We start from the raw sequence: 19,061 nt of genomic DNA on the forward strand, positions 1-19,061 counted from the left end.
CTCCTGCAGAAGACAGTTTTGACAGCAAACAGAGGACAGACAGTACGGCATGGGATTTCAGGCACATGTAAGCATGGTCATGCTTCCTATCATGCTTTGAATTCAGGGAAGCATGACCCTCGATCCTCGAGCCATCAATGGTGCATGATAGCCCAAGGGATCAAGTTTGCCACTTGATGTAAAGATGCATGCAACATACAAATGAGGACCAAGACCCTATCATGCCGAAGTCAAGGGTCCCGGTGATCGGGAATCAAGGCACATTACATCACTTGTAGTATGAATGTTCCTTGATTCTCACACTTGGTTTGACACCCCAAACCAAGTAATGCAATACATGTTATGCAAACATCGACCGAAATGCAACAATGAGATATAAATGCAAGGCATGCCAAATGCTATGCAACCAATATGGCAAGTATGCAATGCTAGGCATGCAAGATGTAAATGTAATGCAAACATGGACCATTTGAGCAATGGGATCAACATATTACAAGGCTTAATGAAGCAATCATGCAACAAACATGAAACAAGCATGCAATGGTGGCTCAAAATGGTAAAGGGGCAGACCTTCACCCACCTCAAAACAGTGTCAAAAAGTGTCCAAAAGGTGGACCAATGCTCATGCAACAAGCAAACCAAAGGTCCTAAGGTTAAGGCACAAAAAAGAGGCATTTCACTCCCACCAACATGACCACTCATGGCATGATTAAGACAAGTAAAAACAGAATTTTTACAGGCAAAATAGGACTCCAAACCCTCCTAATATGGCAGCTAAAGTGGCTCCAAAGAGGTGCGTGCACCAAGGCTCATATCTAGGCATAAAAGGGCACACCCTCACGGCATGGAAGAGGTCACAAATGCAAGCATACAAGCATGATTTATGGACTGAAATGGGGTCCTAAATGATGCCAAATCATGAGGATGATCATAGTTATGCATGCTAGAGGTCAAAATGCTCAAAGCTAACAAGCCAAAACATAAAGAGACGACATCAAACTATGCAAGCATGGCTGAAATGAAGGGCCAACAGACCTTAAACATGGTAAGACAATGCCAAAACCTTCATGAAACTAAGCCTACACATGCAAGAATCATGGCCTAAACACAAGGTGCCTTTCTAGGCCAAAAGGAGCAATGCAAAGCAAGTACTTTAAGCATGCAAAGAGATATAAATCCGACCGAAAACAGAGATTACTTATGACCTAAAAACACCTAAAAAGTTCTGAAATAAGGCAAAAATCAAGCAAGCATGCATGTTACCCTTTAAGCCAAAATGCAAAGAAATAAGACAATGAAGGGAGAGGGGTGTCCCTCCCCCATGCAAGACTTCAAACCACCTTCCTTACCACTGAAAATCAACTGGTTTTTAGTGGTGAAAAGACCAACACGCTCAAGCAAACAAGGCCTCACAAGGGAAGCACAAAAGGGGCCAAATAAAGCCTAATAAGGTGAGTTTGCACTCAAACCACAAAACAACCTTAATGAAAGTTCTAAAGCATGAAAATGTAAGCTTTTTTCATGTTATGCACAAAAGCTAAATCAGCAAGCAAGATAGGTAAAAAACTATTGCAAGTTTGGGGAATCTAAAGTAAAGTGCTCACCCTTGAAGATCCTTTGAAGAACAAATGGTCCAGCCCTCTTCTTTTGATCAAAATCAGTCCAAAAACTCAAGAATCAACCCCCCAAGTCCTCAATCTCGGAGCAAGGTGTAATAGTGTGTGTATTGGTGCAAAAGTAAGGTAAAATCACACTTTTAGGCCAAGAAACACACACAAAGGGAGAGAGGGAGGGAAATATAGAGATAGGGTGTATCTATAAGTGTAAGCTCTGGTTTTTGCCTCCAAAGTTCCTAACCTAGATCAAAGAGGAGAGCCTTCCTCTTATAGGAGTCCCTCTTGCAAAGCTTATTCAACAAGCTTGCTTAGAGGGACATCCCTCCATACACGTGTATGGAGGGAGGCAAAGTTGGTGCCAACTATCGCAGCTGGCACAAAATATCTCCATAAAGTGGATGAACAGTGGTCGGCTGCCCAAAAATGTCATTTTGACAATTTAGTGCCGACCGGCAACAAACAGTGCCGACCGGCAATAAAAAGTGCCGATGGCAGCAAAAACCAGCCGGTGGCCTCTAGCCACTGCCGATGGTGTGTGGGGATGCCTCACAAGGCATTCCCTGCCCCTCCAAGGCAAAACACAAGTGTTTGGTGCAAAACCAGGCACTAAACAGTCGAGTTCGGAGGTCCTGAGGCAAGGCGCGTAGTCGAGACCTTCGGGAACTCCAAACGAACACAAACATGGATGGTCACCGGGTGTTCCAATGGTGACGTCCAAGTCTTGAGGACGGTCAAAAATGGGGTGTCTACAACCATTCACAGAGTATCCAAGCTCACCCTCTCTATATATATGTAAGTGATGAACAAGAAGGCGGTGACGCCTAGATGTGATTCTGGAGCTTATTTTGGGTTTTTGATTATGTCGGCTTAACCTGTATTGACGTCGGCAGTCTTGAAAATTATGCTTCTCGATTTGTAATACTTGTATGTTGCATACGTCGGCTTGAGAAGCCTTTTGATCAAGATGTGTGTTTTGTTTGATTGTTACGTCGGCAAGGAGGATGTCGGCAACCTGGCAGACCGTGTTCCTTGACCTATAGTTCATACATTTTGTTGTGCCGGCTTGTGAAGCCCTTTGTTAATATGTAAGATGTAATTTGTACTTTTCTTCGTTTGTAATTAAGTTGTAACCCATATGAAGATGGTTGCTATTTCATTTGACTTATGCACAGCTCTTATAGACTAACCTGTTAGTATGTATCGCTTCCGTACTTGTGAATCCCATATATTTATACTCTGTTGCGTGTGAATTTTGTAAGTTGGCCTTCGGTAATCTCGGATTACTGGCCATCACGGCACCAAACTACTAGGGGCGGTTTGGGGTCGTGACACCGCATCCCCAAACTTGTCCTCAAAGATCTCACAATTCTTTCCAACTATAAACCCCAAAATATTGAAAAAACAACACATCTCCACAGCACTTTTACTTTCTTCTTTAAACCAAAACCTTTGAATTCAATAATTAATATTTGAGTACACTTCCACAAGGCCACCCAATGTATGCCGACCAAGGAGGACTAACGTTGCAAAAGATGCAAAGCTACTGGGCAATGTAAGAAAAGATAATTCAAAGATTCCCCATTTCCCCTACACAAAATGCGCCATTGGGGACAAAGATAGTGATTAGGCCTCCTTACTTGATAAATAAATGCCAATAGTCAAAATGCTTTCATGAGCCAAGGATCACATAAAGATCTTCAGTTTCTAATGCACAACAGCTTTCCAAATTATTTTATGAAATGGAAAAGAACAACCATTAGGCTCCTCAATGATATTATTAAAGAAAGACTTGCATGAGAACACGCCAGAAGAATGATTGGAATTTTTTTTAATCTAAAATGCAAGTTTGTAAGCCACAATTCTAAGGAAGGAAGAAAGTAGAGGGTTGTGTGTGTGTTTGAGGGGCCGCGGCAGCAAACAGCAGAAGAATTATTGAAAGAAACAAAAAACTCAGCTTGTGGAACACTAGATCTCCTATTCAAGAGTCCTAATTAAATAAGTACCAGCATGAAATCTAAAAAGGTTGTGAGAACATTATATGAGCCAAATTTAACTATCAAAAGAGAAATAACAAAGGAAATAATATGAAATAAAGAAATACATCAGAGCTAATGCAGAAAGAGGTAAATATAGAGACTGGAATAAGTTAGCAGGAACTTGAATAAAAAATGCCTACAAATACGCCATGCAAATTAAACCAAATTATCAACTATTATCCAGATGGTTTAATAAGTGCACTACTAATTGTTTCTAAAACAGACAATGTTGTTTTTTGCTTTCTTGTTTTATTATTATTATTTTTTTGCTTGGAGTCAGATCATGATCTGATTAATTCTTAATGCAGTCCACATCATGAACTAATCCAATACTTCAATACAGTTGACATACCTTTCAGCAAATTGTTGAGTACTCCAGGCATCATGGTTTCCCAATATAACTGCTTTAGCAACTTTTAGCTCCGCAATACTTCTAACAAGCTCAACGTTCTCATTTCCAAAATCACCTGGCAAAGCCCAACAAGGCAAAGAAGAAGAAAAATTATTATAGTAGCTTCTAGGAACTGAAGCACTGAAGAGAACATCTAGGATGCCTGTCAAGTGTCAACCATATCAAGGGCATAAACAAAAAAGAAATTGACTTGCCTGTAAACAGCACCAAATCTGGCTGCATTTCATATAAATGCACATTAGATAGGTAAAAGATATAAAAGGCAAGATATTGAATATGGTGGTTAACATCATAGTAAAACTAAAACAGTTTACAAGCAAAAAATTGGCACAAAGTTAAAATAAGAAATAAAACTGGTGATTTTAAAGTCGCATTTTTTAAACAAAAAACTAATGGCACATTTCAAATAAATTTCACTTCCATAGGTCAATACCCAATTTCGATATGTTACCACTTCAACATGAATTGCTAATGTTATACAGTCACGAGCGTGTGCGTGTACTTCTAACCAAGTATGGCACAGCCACATAACATTTCAAATTTTCAATTCATCAACAAAATTGTCAGACAAGTCATCCAGGTCACTGATGTAATGTTTTGATGTCAAGTTGGGATATGCAATAAAGGTTATTAATTCATCTTTTTATCTTTTTTCCATCACATCACCTCTATACTTTTCTGCACATCTTTTCGTAAAAAGACAAAAAGTGCACTTTTTTAGGACATCTCAAACCAACCCTAAGTCATAATAGCTGATAACAGATGAAAGATTCACTTAGACACCAAGATAGAGATAAAAAAATGTTGCTGGAGAGAGAGAGAGAGAGAGGGAGAGAGAATCTACCTCTACAATGAGCAACTTAAAAGAGTAGGTTGCATGGGAAGAAAAAATAATAAACAAAACTTTATGTATTGTCCAACTTGGATTCACCAACCATTCATATAATCCAATATATCACGTTAACATATTAATAAGGATTTCAAAATTGTGTAAGATGTAATCCTTGTCTATCTTCTATTGCTTGAAATATTTAGAAAAAATTCTATATTCAGGAGAAGTCCTGCATACTTTGAAAAAGTCCTGCAAACTTCTGATTACAAAGAGTTCAAGTGCATACTTCTCCAAGCATGGGTAATCGTCGGTACGCTCAGGCATCCCATGTCATGGCACCAACCCGAGGGACCTTAGGCCCTTCTCTCTACTCGTAACTCCCAGTATTGGTAGGAACGAAAGCATCAGGGTGCAATTCTAAACGTGGATCATGGAGCAATATCAAAGCAAGGCATGGAGTGGGGGTATAGAGTTGAGGTGTAGTGTAGGTAGGCATGATAGTGTCGGGGTGCAATTCTTAACATAGCTCATGGGCACGGAGTGGAGAAATAGCATCATGGTGCAATTCTGGACACAGCTCAGGGAGCGATGTCAGAGCAAGGCATGGAGTGGAGGAAAGCCAGACAAGAGCCAACCTCCCCCATTCACAGTGACAATATGGCTCTCCACATAGAAAATCTAGCCACATGCACCTAAAACCAACTTGCACAACATTTTACAATATTACAATTAAAACACAAGTGAAGCTACCTTCCCATTATTTCTTCTGCAAAATCATGGACTTAATAAAATCCAAATAGACGCTACCAACTTGCGTCGATGTGGTCCAACAAATTGGGGTTTCCTGTTAATTTAATGGATGGGTTTTCAGAATTTCAGGTGACCTAAATGGTCCATACCCAAGCCATTAGTTTAGAGATTATTTCCTATTGTAAGATATAATTTTAAATTTTACAAAATATTTTAATTCTCTTAATAAATATAATTTCTTGCAGTATGGTTGCTTGTTTACAGCAGCAGATGGATGCCTATCACAAACAGGGAGATTGTTGTGGGGCTGTGGTCTTAGGCAGTTGGCAGTGCTTTTGCTAACCCTGAAAGACTTCCTCTATTTAGGTGATAATGTATTGTGCGAGACAAATCCAAATATCATCAGTTTACAAAAATAAAATAAAATAAATAATAATAACAATAATTATGCTTTAGGAGGAGGGAGGAAATTAGAATTAGGAAAAGTACTTTTAACAAATGGAGAAAAGGGGATGTGATCTAAATACGTGGTACACGATTATAGCATATGGTATTGAGAATATAATACAAATAAGAAATATATATATTGAGAATATAATACAAATAATAAAGCTGCCTCTCTCTCTAACAGCTTAAGCTTTTATATGAGTCGGTGGTCAACAATTCAATATGGTATTAAAGCAGGCAATAGATCTTGTATTCAAACCTCACCCTCTTTTAGATAATTAAGATGCTTGCACATGCACGAAGAAAAGCCCGGCCACACATGAGGGGGTGTGTTGAGAATATAATATAAATAATAAAGTTGCCCCTCTCTAATAGCTTAAGCTTTTAGATGAGTTAGTGGTCAACAATTCAATAATATACATCTATCAAGGGATGGATTAATCCTTCTTGAGTACCAGCCTGCAAAAGAATCCAAAATACCTTATTGCTTCAAATACAATTGAAAAGGCAAAGAGGGCCAATTCCAACTTGTTTTCTCCTACCTCCACCTGTCCAACTCGTAAGCAAATCCCGGATGGCCCTTGCAAGAAGCCATACCACTCCAAAGTGCTAAAGTAGCAACTCCTATATCTCCCTAGTCACCTTAGATTGTATAAGAAGATGCTCCATAGAGTCTGAACCAATTCGTGCTGAATGGCCAATATTTGCTCCACTGATTTTGCAACCTTACAAATATATGATTGACAGAATCATACACAATCAAGGAATATTATATAAACTAGTTCAGTAAGTGCAGAATCCAAATTTCCCCCCCCCCCCTTTTTTTCTTGGGATGGGGGGAGGAGGCAATAACTTTTTGTTCCCTTCAACTAGAGTGAGAGTATCTTCTCTCCTTACATATTGATATTATGGTTAGATCTGTTTCTCTTCCCTGATGCAATGTGTTAGTAAAAATTATGTTAAGGCTATAATCGACAGAGACTTAACAACAATTTAAACAAACAACCAACCAAAAGGATCAAGCAACTGTGTAATTGATTCAATGGCTTGAAAGTACAATGACTTCTCTGGAACAATCGATAGTTACAAAGGAAACAAAGACAATCTCAAAATGAAACTATCAAGGTTCACAAGGTTACAAACTAGAAGACTTAACTTGAGACTACTCCTAGAACAAAAGGAAGCACAGATACGGATACTGGGATACATGTACAATACAATACGAATACGGCAATATGAAAAAACTTTAAAAAGTAGGATACGGGTACGGCGATGATACATTTGTAAAATAATGTTCTTTTATAATTTTTAGTAATGTAGTATACTAGTATGTATAAAATAAAACATAATGTAAAGAGTACATTCACAAAATATTTAGTACTAAATTCCTTAATATCAAAAAGAGAATTTTATATTCATCAAAGGGCAATCAATTAATAACCAAGCATACTAACAAAGAATTAACAACAAACAATAAGGATTTGATCAAATATTCAAAGGAATTTAAAGAACAATAAGCTAATAAAATTAAGCAATGATAACAATAGCACTAAGTCCTAACATCCAAAATTAAAAAATAAAATAAAACAACAATAGAAAAAAATTAACAAATAACAACATTGTGATTCTTTTAAAACATGAGTGACCAGCCCTTATAGCAAAGCTAACAAAATAGAAATTGGTCTACCACAAGGGAATAAATAATGACAATACAAGCCGCATAGAATATGAAGAGACATAGAAAGAGAGGGAGAAAGAAGGAGAGAGCATTGACCTTCGAAAAAATATAAATATAAATATAAAACAAGAAAAAATTTGGAAAAAAAAAATGGATACTTATTTGGCATATTAAAATATGAAATATAAACAATAAGAAAAAATTGGAAAAAAATAAATTGGATACTTATTTGGCGTATCCCTTGCATATCCCTCATGTATCCCTCCTGTATCTGAAATTAAAAATAAATAAATAAACAAATCGGATACTTATGTGCTGTATCTGATACATATCCCGCCGTATTGGACGTGTATCCGTAACCAATACCTATCTGATACTCTTACGTCACCTTTTTTGGAGTATCTGTGCTTCATAAAGGACTTCTCTCGAATAATTGACAGTTACAAAGTAAACAATGACAATCTCAAAATGAAACAATCAAGGTTCACAAGGTTACAAACTAGAAGACTTAGATTGACACTACTCCTAGATACAAGCAACTACTCCTAAGATAGAACTATGCTAAAAGCTAAGTGTTTTGTTGTTGTTGTTGTTGATCATCCCCATCTCTGCAAACTGTTCATCTCTTATACTTTCCCTTCTTTCTCTGGCCCATGACTCTACTCAGAATCCACAAGCCACTCTTCTCTAACTGCTGAAAACTGCCTCAGCCCCTCTAAGCCTTTAAACTTCAATGCATCTTCACATTCCTAATTTGAATAAAGTTTTCCCCATGCTGCCACGTGTCCCTCACGATTTTGGGCACTACATCAAAAAAAGAAAAAAAAGAAAACCCTTCTCCAATAATTGGAACCTCCTATAAACTAGGCCACTAAACTAGTAACTGCTTGCAACTGCCCCATGACTGCCTTCACCATCTTATGCACGTGACTACCTTCTTTATGCCACGCAATCCTTTTACCAATGAAGGACTTCAACTCTGACTTTACTGCCACATGTCATCAACTGGCCCATCACCCCTATCCACAGGAAATTTAGCAAAAATGGGTGCAAACACAATACTATGCTATCTACTTCTTCAAATAGAAGCTACTGGGCAAATAATTTTAATTAAGTAAGAAGTGGGACCTGTTCTAAATTTCCCTCCCATAAGTGCAAGAAACACATTTTCTTCAATGCCAAAACATGGCTTCATCATGCAAATGTTCACACCTCAAAATCATTAAGCCAGAAAAATGGGCTTGCCCCAACCTTTTACTTATGTAGTCACAAGCTTTCTACTCGACTAGGGTACTAAAAGTCAAGGTACAATACCTTGGAAATAACCAAGAACATAGACATCTAAAAAAAAGGTTTAATGAATTGATTATGTACAATACTTCATTCCACTAATCAAGTCAAAAGATGATGGACATTGGACACACTGATAAATGCATACCTATTCTCAAAAGTCAGTTTATTATTAAGCATTCCTGCTTCAAATTTAAGAAACCTCGATTTCTTTCATAATTAATTTAAGAAACTTGCAATCAGAAAACAATACAGTTGTAAACAAGAGGAAGAGAAATTAATACCTGCAATAATTGAAGAGCCTTTGTATCTTCTTGTAGATTCCAACCATCATGCTTCAAAATACAAAAATAAAAAATAAAAATAAAGTTAGAAGTCCATATATTTTGTCCATAAAGCTTTTTCAACAAGTAATTCAAAACAAATACATACAGGGGGCCTAAAAGCTTGGACTTATGCCAATAAAAATATTCAGTGAGAACATTTCTTAATAGAATACATACATATATTTGCAAGTGTATCTGTGCGCGTGCGCGCGCGCGCACACACACACACACAGAAGTTCAGCTTAGTGAAAGACATCATTGAAGATAAGAGCTAGTGCTAACAAATTCCAAAAGTGTTTGCACCCTAAACACTCATGGTTGGGAGCTGCTACATGGTCCATTGAAGGACACTGCCTAAGAACTCTCAGGAACTTTATGCCAGGTAAACAAAAGGTTAAATTTGATCTTCTATACTTTTATAAAGCCAACACCCCAATTGGTGTAGACTCAACCTTGAAGTTGTGTAACAGTAATTTTTCTCCCAAAAAAACCCACACCATCTAATGGTTGTGGCATCTATTCTTCTCCTCAACCTATAGGGCTAAACATGTGCAGTCACCCTGATGACCCATGTTGAGAAAAGAACGGTTTCCAAGCTCTGTAGTCAGTTTTAAAATCCCTAAAAATATATCAGACTGCCTTGCGACATTTCAGCTCTAAAGCACAGACACTTCAAAATAGGTGCCGTAGCAGTGCCGGACACGGAACATGCTGGGACGCATATGCTTTAATTTTATTACTATTTTTTTTTTTGTAGGGGACACACCGGAGACATGGCATGGACACGGGGACACAATGGGGAAATGGCTGGGGTTTGCCAAATGGCATGTCCCTTTAATTTTATTTTCTTTTTTTGCTAGGGACACTCTGGGGCCACTTCAGGGACACACGTGTCCAAATATGGATAATCTATTAATTTGTTTAAATATAGTGATATATATATTGAATTAATTTTAGCTTTTATTAATTTTGATTGTTTCGTAACATAATATTAATCTACAAAGCAAATATATATAAAATAAATTTTAAAAAATTTGCCATGTCCCCCACCATATCCGTGTCCCCATATTTTTGAATCACCACGTTCCTTGTCCGTGTCCGTATTCATATCCGTGTTTGTATCCATGTTTCATAGCATTTCAGTTTTCCCTTTTTATTCCCTTCCCCTCTGTGTTTTTGGTGGTGCACTGATGCATGACTTCCTTCCACAATAGCAGAATGATCTCCAATGAATGAGCACAACAGGTGACCATTTGCCCAGTTTTTCCATTGTAACATGGATACTATTAACCAAGTTGTTTATTGATTATTTTATTTCCTTTGTATCCTCCAAACATAAGTGGATTTCATGTGTTTTAGGACTTGCCTTAGTGATGAAGGGCCAAAACAACAAAAAGATTGAAGAGGTTGAAGCACTATATACATTATTTGGTGAGTAATTGCAGCCTAGTTTTCTAAGTCGTCAATTGGGTTTCTTGCACCTTTTTTTTTTTGGGGGGGGGGGGGGGGGGGGGGGGAGGGATGGGGGATTCTATTTCACAATGCATATATTTATGTATGTATATATAGATATAAAAGTATGGATTGTGTTTAGGGTGTAAATGTCATTTTGTGCTTTGGAGTTGTAAAGTAATAATGCATTCTGAGTGATTGATAAAATAGTTGTTTAAAGAATAAAAAACTAGAACCAACTTGTGACAGGCCAAAAGCTAGGGCCAAGGGTTGGATCAGATATGCCAAAACAAAACCATGTAAAAGGTAAGTTTTTTTTTTATTTATTTAATATATACAAGAGTTCAAATAAATACGCTTCCGTTGCTTCCAAGCCCAAAACAATAAGTTTTAGACAGACAATTCAAATTGCACACCCATTAATTGACTACAGTAGGGCTTATTAATCTGTTTTTAATCCTAATACATATCCTAATTCTTTCCTCTGTTCAACATTCTCTCTCTCTTTCTCTCTCTCTCTCTCTGTATGGTTTATTTTTATTCTCTATTATTTTATTTTGATTGTGATCAAAAGGTTTCATGTGTATGCATGCATATTATATACAATTTAATAACTTAATTTAACTTAATTGTCACCATTTTTGGCCTTTACTTGATTTAAAATTTCTAATAGGCAACTTTTCTCTTTCTCATAGTCTGTGCACATGCATTACGTGTGCCCAACCGCTAGTAAAAATATATATCTATATATATTAAAAAGAACTTAATAAGCATTCAATGGATGGATCATGTGGCCTGAATTAGGACAAATTCTAGAAAATAAAATCAAAAAAAAGAAAAAAGAAAAAAAAAAAGAAAAAAAGAAGTTACAGAAAAACCAGGCTGAGGCAGGCCAATCTTTGCCAGGAGAACGAGAGTATCAAGCAGAAACTAAAATCAGAGAGTACAGGTCTAATAGCTCTTGAAGTTGATTCTAACATGTGAATCATGTGCTCAATGTGGTACACTGTAGAAGTTTTCTGCAATTAAAGAGGGGGCAAATGATGAAGTGTGGCACGGTCACCTCATTAGCTCATACTACTGAGACGGCTAATGAAATTGAAGGCTGGACATGGTAAGTAAAATTGATGAAAGACAATTCAAAATATAGCTGCCAATAATATCTGCAAATACAAGGTGGGCGATTGTCAAGAAAACATGGCCTTGAATTTGGCCCATGTTTTTTCAGCTCGAGCTAGAAACCATTGAGCTCTCCTTTTCCTGACCATTAGAGCAGTGATCTCAGCCTTGGCTTTTTCATGTTGAATATTTTTGGCACAGGTGATCTCCGTTAGCTCCTGCATCATCTTTTCCAGTTCCTCCTCTTTGACCACTTTAGCCAACCTTATCTTCAGCCGAAGAATCTCAGCCTTGGTATCTTGCTCCTCCTCCTTTAAATTCTGCCTACTGGTCCTCATCTTCTTATAGTTAACCAATCCCTCCACCAGCTTGGTCGATAAAATTTCAATGGCATTGAGCTTGCCTTCACAGTCCTCTTGAGTGGCCTTGGAGACTTGGTAGTCAACAGTAAGGACTGGGAATTCTTCCTTGAACCTTCTCAAGGCCTCGTATTGCTCTGGATTAAAACCAGAGCCCCAAAGCAGTGTAGAAAGGACCAATTCCAACTCCATACATCGGTCAGGCTGTACTAAATCCTTGAATGGAGTTAGGAGAATATTCTTAAAGATCTCATTTGCTTTTTCAATGGCTTTGCAACTTGGTTGAGAGACTGAAATGGTGCAAGCAAGAGCCTCAGGCTGGACAGTGGAAGCTTCTGACCTTTCAGGATTAACCTTAACCTCCAGCTCAGAGAAAAAGACATCCGGATCAATAAAATCATCTGCAGATTCTTTTACTTGCTTTTTTGAAATCGCAGGACTGGAACTCTCAATAGCATCTTTGCTAATAGGATATGAGACCTAAAAATAATGCAGTTGAAATCAAGAGTATGTTCGTCATTTTCAGATGAAATGGAAATTAATTAGATAAGTACCTTGTTGGAGAGAAGGGAGGAAAACACCATGACTGAGTAATTGGTTTGTTCCACTGGTTCTGTGGTTTCAGCTCCAATCGCTGAAGTCTTGGCATGGAGGGTAGAAGTTATTTCATCATCCTTAGTTGATGAATTTTCCTGTTTCCACAAAATCAAAGGGGTCTCATCATGTAAAGAACACCCAAGGTTAACCTTCTAGACTTCTAGGATCTTCTCTTGGGCTGATTCGTTCAGACTAGCATCTTTCTTTGTCTTCTTTAACCTATCTCTCTCTTCTACTTTATTGCTATTATTTTCTTCTTTTCTCTTCCTCTGTTTCTTATCCTTCCCTTCTTTCTTCTCCTTTCCTTCTTCCTCAGACGGATTGAACTCTGATGAATCCTTCACACAAAGAGATCAGTTAGCACTAGATTCTATACATTGATGGCAGGGAAACTTAAGATAGCAACACTATATGTAGATTGGAATGAAGGAATCCAGGTTAGCACCTTGATTGATGTGTCTCTTTGGTCTTTACCTTAACACTCTTCTTCTGTGGCTGCAGTTCCTTTGGAAGGACAGCCTTCTGGGGGTCATGTGCATCATCATTGATCTCCACAGACTTAATTTTCTGGATCTTGGTGGAGATGGTATCTGCAGCCAATAGAAAAGGGAATTAGGCCGATTTTTGAAATAATAGAAGTGGAGAACACAGGTATAACTCGGTGATCTGAAGAGGTAATATTGGACCCACTTTTGACCAGCTTCACTTCGATTGTGGTCATTTGGGTGCCATATAAATTTGAAAACCTTCTCATATTTATAATGGAGTTATAGTCAGAACTCAGAAGCACCTTTCAGTAGAGGTTTGCTTCTCCTTTTATTCTTTCCAGCAATTTGAGCAGGTCTGGGATTAGAAGTAATCAATCCCTCACCCAATTTCAGAGAAGCAGCTGGAGGGACACCCGTGGAGTTGATAGTGCATATATAAAGCCATAAGTAGGAGCATCATTCCATGGAACTATGATTGGGCCAATATCCGGAAATTAGGCCTGCAGCCAGAGATGGAGCAGCCAAAAGGGCCCATCGGTGTTCAAGAATTTTTGGTTCAGAAACTCCGTTAGAACCCTATAAAGATGGGACAAAACCAGAGGAGCTAAGGCAAGTTTTCTACCAGCAGCCAGGGCTATGGCCAGCTCAGTATAATCCTTAGTGATTTTATGAGGAGCATTGTAGAAAAGGAACTTATTCAACCACATAACTAGGAACCTGACATGTTCGTCTTCAGTCACACCATTTGGGTCAATGCTGAGGTCTATGAACTTGTCATAAGCAGTCATTGTCTTAGAATAACTGAAAGAGCACGGGGATTTGGCAGTGCAGTGGAAAAAACAGCACTAACCTCTTCCCCATGTAGACGAAGGCCTGTTAGTGCAGCTATGTCCAAGATGGTGGGACTCATCATCCCGCAGTTAAGATGAAATGAGTTGGTGGGAACCGACCAGAAAAAGAGAGCAGCAAAGAATAGGTGTTTATCTATTTCAATTCTAATTTTGCTTAGCATGATAGCGTCATAAATGCCTATCTCTTTCCATAAGTCTCCTTTTGCATCGGCCACCCTATCAACCCAATTTGTCCAGTTCTCATTAGGGATTGGCCAGTTTTCAACAGGGTTTGAGAGATGCCACTTGGACCAGTCTAGAGCAAAATCATGAAAGAGAAATTTACTGCCCATGCCAGGATAGTAATTTTGAAGATGTATTGGATATTCATTCATGAAAGCTAGACCTAGGGCATATCTATGGCTCTCCGCATTATCAGAAAGCTAAATGAGTGTTTCCAGCGAGATATTATTATGCTTCTTCTGAATGACACTCTTCATTTCTTCACCACCATAGGAGTCAGGATCTTCCAAAACTTGCTTTCCCTTGGCCATGATCTCAATATGTAGACAAAGAGAACAGCAAAATATGAAGATGGAGTTCTCCTAGATGAAAGACTAAGTCGAAGCTTGGATTTGATTAAAATGAGAGGTAGGAACGTTTCGGGAAGTGAAATTGCAACTATTCACTTCTATTATAAGAGAAATGAGTTTCTCTCTATTTCTTCCCATTTCTCACCCCTTTCCAGAATAATTGATATGCACTAATGCTGTGTTTTGTTGAGGAATTTGAAGAGGGATTTCGAAAAGGAAAGGAAAAAGGTGTGTGAAACTATGTGAAATATAAGTATATTTTATTCATATTTCAACTTTTTTTCTCTTTCTATTTCTAAATCCCTTCCCAAATCACCCAACCAAACACAGCGTATAAGAGAAATGCTTTTCTTTTTCTTTTTCTTTTCTTCCCAAATCACTCAATCAAAAAGAGCTGTTACCGAGTTGCAGTGGCAATCTGGAAAGCAGAGAGTAGCAGAGAATTGACATGGAGATAAAATATAAAAAAAAAAAAAAAATAGAAAAAAAGATTTTTTTTTTTGGTGGGGGGGGGGGGGGGAAGTCAGATGATGATGATATTAGCAATCAAAAGTGATAGATAATGTGTAAAAGATTTTAATTCCAAACAATTCAAAACTTTCTCAGATTTAAGCCCTGGTCAGCAATAAATATAAAAAATAAAAAATAAAAAAATGAAACAACGATTTGGCTTAAATTCATCTAGCAAATGCTTCGATGAGAAATAATGACACAAAATAGAGAGCAGAGAGAAAAATTAGCCAAATATCAAAACTAGGTTTACATGAGCTCCAATTAATATTGGTTACCCAAAAACAATGTTAGAGAGAGAGAGAGAGAGAGAGAGAGTGTTAGAGAGAAAGAGAGAGGGCTCACAACGTCCCCGACGACAGCAATTCGAACAGAGGCAGCCATTGCAGAGCGATAAGTGAGCTTCAAAGATGAAGGGGAGATAGGGGTACCGAATAGATTACAGACGCCTGCCACGTGGAATAACGTCACAAGCATTATTATATTATATATAGTTAGTTTTACATAACAGCCAACTTATACTCTTCTCTCGTGCCTACTACGGCCTGGTAGAGCCGGTCAATAATAGGACCTTAATAAATTATCTAATAATTTCTATGTGAGATTTATCAGTTGCGTAAGTATTAATTTCTATGTGAGATTTATCAGTTGCGTAAGTATTTGACAAGTTATTTTTATAGTTATTTTTTATTTGAAAAAATTGAAAGCCAATATTTTTTTTTTGACCTTTTTTTTTAAGTAATGCACGTGTGATGTATATGATATATATATATATATATATATATTTTATAAAGTATAATTAAATAGTATAGATGGGAAATAAATTTTCATTATGTAAACAAGAATCTAAAAAATAATCATTTATCAAATTTTTAAAATATGTTATTATGCATAAATCATAAATTATTTGTCTGTAATTTTCTTAATCTGAAACAACCAGGCATCTACAAGAATCAAATACCTTGGCATCACTTTTACGTGTAATTGTTATTTCATTATAATATAACTAGCAGTACATGAATTGTTTTTTTCAATGAATTTTTTAATCTGACTCTTCGAAATGTTGAAATGCATAGTTAGAGTGAAAAATATATATATATATATATATATAAGAATGACAAAATAAAATGAAATGCATAGTTAGAGTGAAAAGATTTATTAGGATTAATGCTCTACTGTATGTGCAAGAAGAATAAATGGACAAATACAATTTAGAGTTTGGAGCATATTTATTCGATTTAAGTATTAAAATGATAAATCATTATTGATCTTTACAATGATAAGAACAATGGATTCTTGCTTCTATATAAGGGCATAACACAACCTTTAATCGGAGGAACCTTGAAAATTTTCAGAATCATTTTGTGGGAATATTGCGGTAATGAGAACCTATTTCTCGAATTATGCCTTTTTGTATCAACATGAGTGAGAAATGTTTTAGTCTTTTTAACCATAATCTTGATTATTCTGAATTTTTCAAATGTTGTCTTATGGTCAACTTGTTAGTTCCAAACCTTCTACCAAGCTTTAGCTTACATAATTTTAATTATTTTTTGGACAACTTTCTTTCTTTTAAATTGAAAGATCTCATTACCATTTTAGATAGGTTATTCATGTGCCTTATTATTAAAAATCAAAATATTAGATAGATAATTCATTAATTGACCACTTAGTACATCTATATGTTACAATTGCTCCCTTCTAAAGCATTTGTGATTTTTTCCTAAATTATGCTACTAAAGTATTTAGACAAAAATTATTCTAGTAAATGAACATCAGTTTCAAAGGAATTTCTCAAACTTGCTAATAGAGTCTACATTGTTGAATTTGTTCAATATATACAAAATAAACAATTATATTAAATCAGAAATAGTTCTACCTGAATTAATGCAGTTCAAATGAAAAATAAATCAAAATGTGCATCTTTTATAAGAATGATTACATAAAACAGAACATGGGTTAATATTAGGCTTGGTTTGGCATCTAATTATAAAGGTTTTTTTTTTTTTTTTTGAAATTTTTTTGTTGGTTGTCTTTTGTATTTTTTGCAATCTTTTTTAATTTAATTTAATTTTTTTTTTTTTACATTTTGAATAAACCAAAATGTGCATCTTTTATAAAAATGATCAAATAAAATAAAATAGGGATGGTATTAGGTTACCTATATGAGGTTAATATCTTTTGACAATTAAGGGTTGGTTTGGCATCTAATTAAAAAGTTATATACATATTTTTGAAATTTTTGATTTTTTTTTTGTCTTTATTGAATTTTTTAAAATTTATTTTTAATTTTATTTTTTTTACATTTTTGGTCCGTTTAATCGAGTATAACTTTTTTTGAATTTTTTTTATATAAAAAAAAAGTTACTAAAGATGATAAAAAATCAACAAAAAAAACCAATCGAAACACTTACTTAATTTCATTCGTTTGCATTACTAAAGATAGTGACAACATTTTATAGGAAATTGCTAATAGGAGACAGAATATGAAAGAATCAGATTCGTGCCTTGGATTTGAAGAAACGATTTTATAAATATCGTATATATCCACTGGTAGGGAAGGATTTTGTTTTTAATAAAAAAAATATACATAAATTTAGTTCTAGAACTTTGCACTAGAAGATTATCAAAGTGTTTTTACCCTGGTGGCCATTGATTGCAAATTTTAAGGTCCGAAGAAGAACCGTGGCAGTTAAGGGCAAAATGAAATCCCTTTAACAGACAATTTATTACAACTTATCTATGAAAAACAGGTTTTACGATACCTACTCAGAAGATGAAGGAGGAACTATATAAATATCACAGCAAATTATGGCCATGTTTGATTTGAAACAATTTTAAAAAATAATTTTGTGAAACAATTTTAAAAAATAATTTTCTGAAAAAGGTTTTGGAATTTGGAATGATTATTATTTTATTTTTTTTGGTAGTTGAATAAATAGGTGTGAGCGAAAAAGTGATTAATTGATGTGTAATAGAGAAATAAGTTATTAGGTTTTTGTAATTGGCAATCTCGTCAGCCAAAACTCCATTCAGTTGTATTTTTATTTACTCTATTGTATCTGTGAGTTATGAGAGTTTAGATGTGAATCCAACTCGAGTTATACCTGTGTAGAGGAGTTTGTACTGACATTCCAAATCTTAACTCACTACAAAAAAACTTGTTTTTTACGACGGTAAACGGCCGTCGCAAATGCCCAGAAGCCCGTCGCTAATGTCTTTTGCGACGGTAATTTGGCTTTTTGCGACGGTAAGGGGGGGTCGCGACAGACGGGGTTGCAAAAGACCTTTGGCGACGGTATGTACCGTCGCCATTAGTTTCTGCGATGGTATGCCAAGTTTTTTGCGACGCCATTTTTCCCGTCGCAAATAATGGTGGAAAAATCACTTTTCGCGACGGCACGTAATTCCCGTCGCTAAAAGTGATTTTTTGAGACGGGAAAAATTACCGTCGTTAAAGGCTCTGGCATCATATAAGTATTGGCGACGGCATGGTTTACCGTCGCTAAAGGTGTCCTGTACATTCAATAAGGCAGCTTTTGCGACTGTGTTGGTACCGTCGCAAAAGCCTATTACTGGTTTTTGCGACGGGTTCTTCTCCCGTCTCAAAAAATAAAAAAAAAATAAAAAACCCTGTTGATAAATTAATAAAAAAATTAAAATAACCTGTATTAGATAAAAAATTGAAAAATTACAGAATAATATAAATACGTACATAAACAAAAA

General features: G+C 36.2%; 1 protein-coding gene across 12 annotated transcripts in view; it reads right to left on the reverse strand.

The window, feature by feature from the left end:
- Positions 1-15,843, reverse strand: part of LOC114272298 (uncharacterized) — a 62,357-nt gene extending 46,514 nt beyond the window's left edge. Inside the window, exons 1-6 of one of the 12 annotated variants that reach the window (XM_082925038.1) lie at positions 15,681-15,839; positions 13,360-13,504; positions 12,872-13,242; positions 9,346-9,396; positions 4,259-4,280; positions 4,005-4,119 (exon numbers count right to left, since the gene is read on the reverse strand). In XM_082925038.1, the coding sequence (XP_082781164.1) occupies positions 4,005-4,119; positions 4,259-4,280; positions 9,346-9,396; positions 12,872-12,901 (218 nt within the window). In that variant the 5' untranslated portion in view covers positions 12,902-13,242; positions 13,360-13,504; positions 15,681-15,839. Of the gene's footprint in view, positions 1-4,004; positions 4,120-4,258; positions 4,281-9,345; positions 9,397-11,783; positions 12,798-12,871; positions 13,253-13,359; positions 13,505-13,604; positions 13,979-15,680 lie in introns of those variants that run through there. The other 11 variants (XM_082925036.1, XM_082925037.1, XM_082925035.1 and 8 more) reach the window with 11 other exon arrangements.
- Between the last annotated feature and the right edge of the window lie 3,218 nt (positions 15,844-19,061).

This window comes from Camellia sinensis, chromosome 4 (genome assembly GCF_055761805.1).
Source record: "Camellia sinensis isolate YWXY chromosome 4, ASM5576180v1, whole genome shotgun sequence".
Taxonomy (NCBI): Eukaryota; Viridiplantae; Streptophyta; class Magnoliopsida; order Ericales; family Theaceae; genus Camellia; species Camellia sinensis.